At 44.4% G+C, this 11,126-nt stretch overlaps 1 protein-coding gene across 1 annotated transcript; it reads left to right on the top strand.

Moving 5' to 3' along the window:
- The first annotated feature begins 722 nt into the window (after nucleotides 1–722).
- On the top strand, nucleotides 723–3,006 carry INSM2 (INSM transcriptional repressor 2). The gene is made up of 2 exons (XM_056546926.1): nucleotides 723–2,283; nucleotides 2,473–3,006. Exon 1 carries the CDS (start codon nucleotides 784–786, stop codon nucleotides 2,203–2,205), a length of 1,422 nt encoding a protein of 473 aa, XP_056402901.1. The 5' UTR covers nucleotides 723–783; the 3' UTR covers nucleotides 2,206–2,283; nucleotides 2,473–3,006.
- The last annotated feature ends 8,120 nt before the right edge of the window (nucleotides 3,007–11,126 follow it).

Below are 11,126 nucleotides of genomic sequence, written 5' to 3'. Positions count from 1 at the left end.
ATAGCAAGTGTTACCCATCCTAGGTCTCCAGCTGTTGCAAAACGACAGCTCCCATAATGCCCTTCAGCTGTCATGGCATAATTGGAGGGAACAATGTTATAACACATCCTCAGAATTACTGGAAATGGACTTTGTAAAGAATAGTAGTAAGAAAAACATGTTGTAATAAAAAAAAAAAAAATACTATTAATTTATATAGATTAAAATGCAGACTGTCACATTACTCTCTGGTTAGGCAAAGGTTAACATTTCCATTTACAGCTTAGCATGCAAACATATGTGTTTCCCAACCAGTGTGCCTCCAGCTGTTGCAAAACTACAACTCCCAGCATGCCGAAGGCATGCTGGGAGTTGTAGGTTTGCAACAGCTGGAGGCACACTGGTTGGGAAACACTGAAAACACAGAAGAAATAAAACCCCATGGAAGCAATGGGTGAATGCAAATGCTACAAGTGCATGAAAGTGATTGATATAAATAGTGTTGGCTAATAGGATAATGAAGCCATTAGTAAGTGACCCCCACTATGGTCTTTGTCTCTTCTCCATCCTTCCCAATTATTATTTTGACTGGACAGCCTGGATTGAGCTCCCCGCCCCCACCTATACCCCACTCCTCATTGGCTGCCCCCTCATTGCACAGAGCTGAATGAATTGCATGCAGGGAGGCTCAGTATAAAGGCTTTGATCGGTGCTCTGAACAAACACTGGTCCCCTTGCAGTGCCTGATGCTTCAGCCCATCTCTCCTGTCAGTGTCCCTGCAGATCACAGCAGCATTCTGCACAATGCCAAGGGGATTTCTTGTAAAGAGGAACCGAAGACCCTGTGGACCTTACCGGATTCCTTGTGAGGACAATGGACCTGCCCAATCTCTGCCCACCCCATCAGCTCTGGACACCATGGTGCCTTATTACTCCCCCATGATCTCAGAGACTACTGCAGAGAAGGACAAACCAGTCCAAACTCATGAAGACCCCCCAAGACCCTCTAAGGACATCTCCCCATTGAAATTTAATGGGGGATTAGAGCACCTGGGGCACTGGAACCAGATCCCCCCTTACAGCCCTATACAACCTGTAGGCTTGGATATGAAAAAAACTTTCTTCAAGCGTTATCTGAGTTCTCCAGCTACAGCTGAGTCCTTCCCTGTGGCTGCTTCAATGACCTCCATGGAGAAGCTCTTCTCCCACCATAATAACCCTTTCCTGACACCAGAATCCAAGCTCCATGCCAACTTGTGTTCCAGGGATTCTGCCAGGGCACCCAAGCCTCCCACCAAGAAGCCTAAAGCCAGCAGGAAGCTCCACTTTACAGATGAGGTGACCACCTCTCCAGTGCTGGGGCTGAAGATCAAAGCTGAAGAACCTGATGCCAAAGCTCGTGGCCCCCTGGCCAAGCGCCCACCCCTTGGAGAGTTTATCTGCCAGCTGTGCAAAGAGCAGTACCCTGATCCTTTTGCATTGGCACAGCACAAGTGCTCCAGGATTGTCAGAGTTGAGTACAGATGCCCAGAGTGTGACAAGATCTTCAGCTGCCCTGCTAACCTGGCATCGCATAGACGATGGCACAAACCCAGGACTCTGGGCAACGAGGGGCAAGTGGGCAAGAAGATGCCCATCCTGCTGGAGGGGAAGGAGAACAGCAGTGTCCGCAGTGCTCCACTGAGCCTGGTAGAGCAGAGTCCTCGCCTTCAGCACCAGCATAGTGTGGACAGCTCCCAAATCCCAGATCAGCACCTGAGACCAGGGAACAGCTCCTTCCAGGGCAGAGAGGATGCCCAGACCCCTGTCTCCCAGGCTGCATCTGAAGAAGGTGAGGAGGAGGCATTTCACTGCCCATACTGCCACAAGAGGTTCAGAAGACATGCCTACCTGCGCAAACACCTGCTCACCCACCAGCCCTATGGACCTATGGAGAGAGGTGGGCAGCTGACCTACCCCTGCACCCTCTGTGGGGTCCACTTCCCATCAGTAGACATCAGAGACAAGCACAGGCTGTGGCATGCAGTTAGAGAAGAACTTCTGCTGCCACTTGAAGAAGCTCTGGTGGCTGAAGGTGGGCAGCAAATCTTCCCCTGTGCAGTCTGCCCCACTGCCTTCTTCAGCTCCCCTGGTCTCAGCTTACACATGAACAAATGCCATTCCTCAGAAAGCAGACCAGACCTACCCCTGCCAACACCACCGCTGCCCCTGAGACCTGGCTGCTGAAGACTATGCCAGGTGCTCCTGGTACCCAGAGGGGTGTGTAAGAAGATTTATCGGATCTGAAAAAATAAAAATGTAAATGTATTTATAAGCTTTAAATATTTTTTTTGTTTATATAGACCAGTGTTTCCCAACCAGGGTGCCTCCAGCTGTTGCAAAACTACAACTCCCAGCATGCCCGGACAGCCGTTGGCTGTCCGGGCATGCTGGGAGTTGTAGTTCTGCAAGAGCTGGAGGTACCATGATTTGGAAACACTGCTTTATGTAAAGAAAATTCAAGATGTAACAGGTTGCTTTGTAACAGCTGGAGGCACCCTGTAGTTTTGCAACAGCTGGAGGCACCATGGTTTTGAAACACTGATTTATGTAAACAAAATTCAAGATGTAACAGGTTGCTTTGTAAAAGCTGGAGGCACTCTGTAGTTTTGCAACAGCTGGGGGCACTCTGTAGTTTGGCAACAGCTGGAGGCACCCTGGTTGTAAATGTATTTATAAGCTTTAAACATTTTTTTTGTTTTGTTTATATAGACCAGTGTTTCCCAACCAGGGTGCCTCCAGCTTTTGCAAAACTACAACTCCCAGCAAGCCGGGACAGCCTTTGGCTGGTTGTAAATTTATTTCTAAGCATGAAATATTTTTTTGTTTATATAGAGCAGTGTTTCCCAACCAGGCTGACTTCGGGTATGCTGGGAGTTGTAGTTTTGCAACAGCTGAAGTCAGACTGCTCTATATAAAAAATATTTCAAGCATATAAATTACAACCAGGGTGCCTCCAGCTGTTGCAAAACTACAGGGTGCCTCCAGCTGTTGCAAAGCAACGTGTTACATCTTGCATTTTGTTTATATAGACCAGTGTTTCCCAACCAGGATGCCTCCAGCTTTTGCAAAACTACAACTCCCAGCAAGCCCGGACAGCCTTTGGCTGTCCGGGCATGCTGGGAGTTGTAGTTCTGCAAGAGCTGGAGGCACCCTGGTTTGGAAACACTGCTTTATGTAAACAAAATTCAAGATGTAACAGGTTGCTTTGTAACAGCTGGAGGCACTCTGTAGTTTTGCAACAGCTGGAGGCACCCTGGTTGTAAATGTATTTATGAGCTTTAAATATTTTTTTGTTTATATGGAGCAGTGTTTTTCACAACTAGGGTGCCTCCAGTTGTTGCAAAACTACAACTCCCAGCATGCCATGACGGCCTTCAGCTGGAGGCACCCTGGTTGGGAAACACTGCTTTATGTAATCAAAATTCAAAATGTAGCAGGTTGCTTTGCAACAGCTGTAGGCACCTTGTAGTTTTGCAACAGCTGGAGGCACCCTGGTTTGGAAACACTGCTTTATGTAAACAAAATTCAAGATGTAACCGGTTGCTTTGCAACAGCTGGAGGCATGCTGTAGTTTTGCAACAGCTGGAGGCACCCTGGTTGTAAATTTATTTCTAAGCTTGAAATATTTTTTTGTTTATATAGAGCAGTGTTTCCCAACCAGCTGAAGTCAGACTGCTCTATATAAAAAATATTTCAAGCATATAAATACATTTACAACCAGGGTGCCTCCAGCTGTTGCAAAACTACAGAGTGCCTCCAGCTGTTGCAAAGCAACCTGTTACATCTTGCATTTTGTTTACATAAAGCTGTGTTTCCCAACCAGGGAGCCTCCAGCTGTTGCAAAACTACAACTCCCAGCATGCTCAGCCAGCCTTTGGTGAGGTATGCCCGGACAACATTCTGCCTTTTGCTGTCCGGGTATGCTGGGAGTTGTAGTTTTGCAACAGCTGGACAGCAAAAGGCAGAATGTTGTCCGGGCATACCTCACCATAGGCTGTCCGAGCATGCTGGGAGTTGTAGTTTTGCAACAGCTGGAGGCACCCTGGATGGGAAACACTGCTTTATGTAAACAAAATGCAAGATATAACAGGTTGCTTTGCAACAGCTGGAGGCACCCTGTAATTTTTCAGCAGCTGGAGGCACCCTGGTTGGGAAAACACTGACATAGAGCATACGTGCAGATTGTATGTAAATAGTATGGTGGAGCAAATCTTGGTTCCCAGGAGATATTTCTGGATGAACAGGTCACCTACATTTTATTTTATTTTGTGCTTTAAAAAAAAATAATTAAACCAAAGGTTTTGTGTACATGTTCGTATTTGGTGTATGAATAAAGGGGTTCTGCCCAAATTGGTAACCTATGTGTATACAATGCAAAATATGTAGGATTAAATCATTAAACGAGACAGAAGCATAAAGATTCTTTAGGTTGTTCGGTGTCATAAATGTGCTGGAGAGTAAACATGAAGAGTAAATATTATGGTTTGTAACATTGGAACTATAAACAGATGTAGCAGAGTGGAGTTTGTCATTTAACATTCTCAGGCAGAGGATATAAAGAAAAAACGGGCACTCACCATTTCTTCGTCTTCAAAGAAATACTTCTTTATACAAGATACTCACAATTGCATGTTGGGGAGAGGGACAGAACACCGGGGGGGGGGGGGATACAGGTAGGCGACAAGCTCCGTTTCGCACTGTCAAGTGCTTCATCCGGAGCAACAATGGGATTTTGGAGAGTGAATTTTGCTGAAATGTTTTATTGGGGGGCATGTCGCATTTAGGAAGGCCCTATGGTGCCAGAACAGCAGAAACCCCCCCACATGGCATACCATTTTGGAAACTACACCCGTCAAGGCATGTAACAAGGGGTCCAGTGAGCCTTAACACATGACAGGTGTTTGACGACTTTTCGTTAAAGTCGGATGTGTAAATGAAAAAAAAAAATTTTCACTAAAGTGCATTTTTCCACCAAATTTATAATTTTTACAAAGGGTAATGGGAGAAAATGCCCCCCAAACTTTTTAACCCCATCTCTTCTGAGTATGGAAATACCCCATGTTAGGACATAAAATGCTCTGCAGGCGAGCTACAAAGCTCAGAAGAGAAGGAGTTACATTTGGCTTTTGGAAAGCAAATTTTGCTGAAATAGTTTTTAGGGGGCATGTCGAATTTAGGAAACCCCTATGGTGCCAGAACAACAAAAAAACTCCCACATGGAACACTATTTTGGAAACTACACCCTTGAAGGAACGTAACAAGGGGTACAGGGAGCCTTAACACCTCACAGATGTTTGACGACTTTTTGTTAAAGTTGGATGTATAAAAAAACTTTTTTTTTTCACTAAAATGCTGGTTTTTCCCCAAATTTTACATTTTTACAAGGGGTAATAGGAGAAAATGACCCCCCAAATTGGTAACCCCATTTCTTCTAAGTATGGAAATACCCCATGTGTGGACGTCAAGTGCTCTGCTGGCGAACTACAATGCTCAGAAAAGGAGAAGAGCCATTGAGCTTTAGGAGAGAAAATTTGTTTGGAATGGAAGTCGGGGGCCATGTAAATTTACAAAGCCCCCGTGATGCCAGAACAGTGGACCCCCCCACATGTGACCCCATTTTGGAAACTAGACCCCTCACAGAATTTAATAAGGGGTGCAGTGAGTATTTACACCCCACTGGTGTTTGACAGATCTTTGGAACAGTGAGCGCTGCAAATTAAAAATTACATTTTTTCATTTTCATGGACCACTGTTCCAAAAAACTGTCAGACACCTGTGGGGTGTAAATGCTCACTGTACCCCTTATTACATTACATGAGGGGTGTAGTTTCCAAAATGGGGTCAAATTCTGGCACTATGGGGGCAACACACGTGGTCTCCAATTCCAGACAAATTTTCTCTCCAAATGCCCAATGCTGCTCCTTCTCTTCTGAGCATTGTAGTGCACCCACAGAGCACTTTACATCCACATATGGGGTATGTTCTTACTCAGAAGAAATGGGGTTACAAATTTTGGGGGGCTTTTTTTCCCTATTTTCCCTTGTGAAAATGAAAAATTTAGGGTAACACCAGCATTTTAGTTAAAACATTTTTTTTTTCATTTTCCCATCCAACTTAAATGAAAATTCTTCAAACACCTGTGGGGTGTTCAGGATCACTATACCCCTTGTTACATTCCGTGAGGGGTGTCGTTTCCAAAATGGGGTCACACTTGGGTATTTATTGTTTTGTGTTTATGTCAGAACCGCTGTAAAATCAGCCACCCCTGTGCAAATCACCATTTTAGGCCTTAAATGTACATAGTGCGCTCTCACTCCTGAGCCTTGTTGTGCTCCCGAGTACGGAGTACCCCATATGTGGCCCTAAACTGTTTCCTTGAAATACAACAGGGCTCCGAAGTGAGAGAGCGCCATGCGCATTTGAGGACTAAATTAGGGGTTGCATAGGGGTGGACATAGGGGTATTCTATGCCAGTGATTCCCAAACAGGGGGCCTCCAGCTGTTGCTAAACTCCCAGCATGCCTGGACAGTCAGTGGCTGTCCGGAAATGCTGGGAGTTGTTGTTTTGCAAAAGCTGGAGGCTCCGTTTTGGAAACCCTGCCGTACGATACATTTTCATTTTTATTGGGGGGGGGGACAGTGTAAGGGAGTAAGTGTTTTACCCTTTATTTTGTGTTAGTGTAGTGCTTTTAGGGTACATTCGCTCTGGCGTGTCTACGGTGAGTTTCCCGCTAGGAGTTTGCGCTGCAGCACATTCAAATGTGGGGGGGGGGGTGCAAACCTCCAGCTGTTTCAAAACTACAACTCCCAGAATTTACTGACAGACCGTGCATGCTGGGAGTTGTACTTTTGCAACAGCGGGAGGCACACTGGTTGGAAAACCTTCAGTTAGGTTCTGTTACCTAACTCAGTATTTTACAACCAGTGTGCCTCCAGCTGTTCCAAAACTACAACTCCCAGCATGTACTGCTCACCAAAGGGCATGCTGGGAAATGTAGTTATGCAACAGCTGGAGATACGCAACTACAACTCCCAGCATGCCGAGACAGCTGTTTGGGCATGCTGGGATTTGCAGTTTTGCAACATCTGGAGGGCTACAGTTTAGAGACCACTGCACAGTGATCTCTAAACTGTGGCCCTCCAGATGTTGCAAAACTACAAATCCCAGCATGCCCAAACAGAAAACAGCTGTCTAAGCATGCTGGGAGTTGTAGTTTTGCAACATCTGGAGGGCTACAGTTTAGAGACCACTGTATAGTGGTCTCAAACTGTAGCCCTCCAGATGATGCTAGGCAACTCACCGGCTTCCGTAGGATCCAGGGAGCCGCATCCCCGTCTTCTCCTGCCCCCGATGACCGCCGCCGATTCCCACCTGCTGCCGCCGATGGGTAAGTGGACTTCGGCGCCGGTCCTCGTCGATTTCCCGTTCTGCCCGGCCTATTGTGGGTGGGCAGAACGGGGAAACCAAAAGTTAACCCCCCCCCCGCCCCCAATCTGCTATTGGTCATCACTTCTAGATGACCAGTAGCAGGGATTGGAGGGGTTGCACCCCTGCCACCTCACTCCTATTCCTTCAGGGGGATTGTGGGTGTCTTGAACAACCCCGATCCCCCTTATTTTCCGTGTCACCGGAGACCCGTATGACCCGGAATAGCCGCAAATCACTGGTGTGTGAATTCATCACCAACATGGGGGGGGGGGGGGGTTTCAGGACCCCCCTGGGCATTTGCACGGGGTGCCTGCTGATCGATATCAGCAGTCACCCCGGTCCGGTCCCCGCCCAGCGGGGACAGAGTTCTCACGGGCTTATAGGTTCGCTCTTGGTCCTTAAGTACCAGGGAGCAAGGGCGTACCTGTCCGCCCTTCGTCCCCAAGAGGTTAAGTAGCACATCTATCTAACTCATATCTGTCTATCTAATCAATATCTAATATTCTTTTCAAATCAATCTATCCATCTAATCTTCAATATCTTCCATATCTATCTTATTCAATATCTATCAATATTTTCATATCTATCTATTTATCTATAAAGCAAATATATGCAGAACACCAACCACAGTGAATTAATTCCATGATGCAGTAGAACGTTTCGATGATCTCCCACCACCATTTTCAAGTGAATACATGGGGGTTTAAATACACACTCCCAAATATAACCAAATATATACTTTTGCAGTGTACAATCGAGTGCACAATAATAAATCATACATGTATATTATGTACAAATCCATCCATAAGTACCGATCGCTGAAATTCATTATTGGATCGGCAGTGCATTTATGAGTGACAGTGTATAAGTGAATAGTATTAAAACAATAGCGTTACCGGTCATGATGTCAGAAGTAAACAACCCTCCTCGTGGTGAGGAACGCTAGCGTCCACAAGTCCGGTACTCCGTCGGCACAGCCAAGGAGTTACTTCCGGGTGCGGGGAGCTGTGACCAATCATACAGAGGCATCCTCCATAACCATGGTAAATGAAAGAGGCAGGGGCAATTGAACACCCAAACTATAAAGTAATAGTAAAAGGAATAGTACTATCACAGATGGAAATGTATACATTTATAACGATGGTAAACATTGGCGCTACTTGTATGTTGGCACATCAGACTCCTCAAAAATTGAAAAATAAAATAAAATCAATGAGAATAGCAATATATATACAAAAGAGAAGAACTACACGTGGATCCAAATTGTGGCTATGGTTGTATTTATTTCAAGGCATCTTGACCTGGTCAGCACAATAATCTAAAAAAGATAGAAAAAATATAAAATTAGAAACTCATAAAGAGAATAGTATCACTTGATCAGTCATAACACACCCTGGATATTGTCCACTCCAAGGGCTACACCAAACAGTCACATCATTATATGTGATACAATAAACTCAACATTGAATCCGTTAGGTTTCAAAGAATTTAAGTCATATATCCATTAAAGTTCACATTTTTGTAAAATGGAGACCCTGTCCCCTCCCCTCTTGAGTGGGGGGATATAGTCCACTACCATGCACCTAAGATCCTGTTCCGAGTATCCCACCTCCATAAAGTGTTTGGACACTGGTAAATCAACCCTATTCTTCTGAATGGTGTAACGGTGCTTATTTAGCCGGTTTATCGCACTTTGTCTCCCCCACATAGATAAGATTGCATGGACACCATAGAATGTAAATAATGTGGTCACGTTCACAGGATAGGTAAAATTTTATAGGAATTGTTTTTCCTGTGCCAGGATGTATAAATGCACTCCCTTTCTGTAGGTATTTGCAGTTAATACTCCTACATTAAACAACAACAAGTCCGCCTCAAACACCCTAATCTCACACATGGTGAAATTCTAGCGATGCAGGAACTTGTCCATGACCACAACCTAATAGCAAAACCAGCTGACAAAGGTGGTGGGGTTGTGGTCATGAACAGGAGCCCATACCTAAAAGAGGCTTATAGACAGCTTGATGAGACAAATGTGTATAGACTTCTATCAAAGGATCCCGATGGGACATGGAACGGGTTATCAAAAACATTGTCAATGATGCATTGGAGAAGGGTCTCATTGGCAAAAATTTGGGTGAGTTCCTCATTATACAACATCCAATTACACCATTGTTATACCTCCTGCCAAAGATACATAAGAGCCTGCGAGATCCTCCAGGCAGGCCTATTGTCTCAGGCAGGGGATCACTCTCTCTAATAATGTTTCCATCTTTTTGGATAAAATTCTTAGACCTTATGCCATACACTCCAAATCATATCTGCGGGACACAAGCTACCGTATTTCTTATCCAAAATTTCTCAAGTCATATTACCTGCCAAGGTACTGATTGCTAGCTTTGACATTATAAGCATATACACGTCAATTCAACATGAAGGAGGAACACAGGCTGTTAGAAAGGCTCTTATAAATGCTGATTTTGATTCTGAACAAGTCTCATTCATTCTTGAACTATTGTTATTTGTGCTGTAAAACAACTATTTCATGTTCGATGACAAATATTACATCCAGCTACGTGGGACCGCCATGGGCAGCATCATGGTGCCCACGTATGCTAATATTGTCATGGTGGACTTTGAGGAAAGTCATGTCTATGTGGCCCACCACTTCAGGAAAATCCTGGGGTGGTGGTGCTACATAGATTATATTTTTTTTATTTTGGGAAGGTACTGATAGTGAGTTATTTGACTTTCAGACTTACCTTAATGGGATTGACAGTGAGCTGCATTTCACCTTAACATACTCTAATCAAAAAGTACAGTTTTTGGACACAGAGGTCCAATTGAAGGTGACATATTATCTACTGATGTTTTTTTGCAAGCCTACGGACTGCAATACATTGTGGAAATGTAATTATTGTAATCCCAGGCCCATGGTGGAGACACTGTTGTATAGCCAATTTCTACGTGCAAGCAGAATAGTGGATTCAGATGACAAACTGGATAGGGCCGTACAGAAAATTACCTCACAGTTTGTCATTAGAGGATATCCCCCTCCGCTAGTGGAGAAACAAAAATGTAGACTGTATGACGAACAACAGGGCCTTAGGGGTCCAAGGATAAAGAGAGACCAATCCAAATGTATTCCGTTTATTACTGCCTACAATGATGTATCAGGAACAAAAGCCCAAAAGGTTAAAAAAACACTGGCATCTCATTAGTGACAGTTATCCAGAGATTAGAGTTCAAGGAACCGCCACTAATATCATACCGTAGATGTAGACATTTAAAAGATTGCCTTGTTAAAGCAGATATTTTGAAACAAAGAGGAGGTACGCAAAAATATTTAACTGTACAAAACAAATGTTATTTCCCATGTAGGAGATGTATTAACTTCAAATTTATACATCCTGGCACAGGAAAAACAATTCCTATCACATTTTACCTTACCTGTGAAAGTGACCCCATTATTTACATTCTATGGTGTCCATTCAGAAGAATAGGGTTGATTTACCAGTGTCCAAACACTTTATGGAGGTGGGATACTTGGAACAGGATCTTAAGTGCATGGTAGTGGACCATATCCCCCCCACTCAAGAGGGGAGGGGACAGGGTCTCCATTTTACAAAAACGTGAACTTAAATGGATATATGACTTAAATTCTTTGAAACCTAAC

The sequence above is a fragment of the Hyla sarda genome, chromosome 11 (genome assembly GCF_029499605.1).
Source record: "Hyla sarda isolate aHylSar1 chromosome 11, aHylSar1.hap1, whole genome shotgun sequence".
In the NCBI taxonomy this organism is placed as follows: domain Eukaryota; kingdom Metazoa; phylum Chordata; class Amphibia; order Anura; family Hylidae; genus Hyla; species Hyla sarda.
This window is presented reverse-complemented; position numbering and strand designations above follow the sequence as displayed.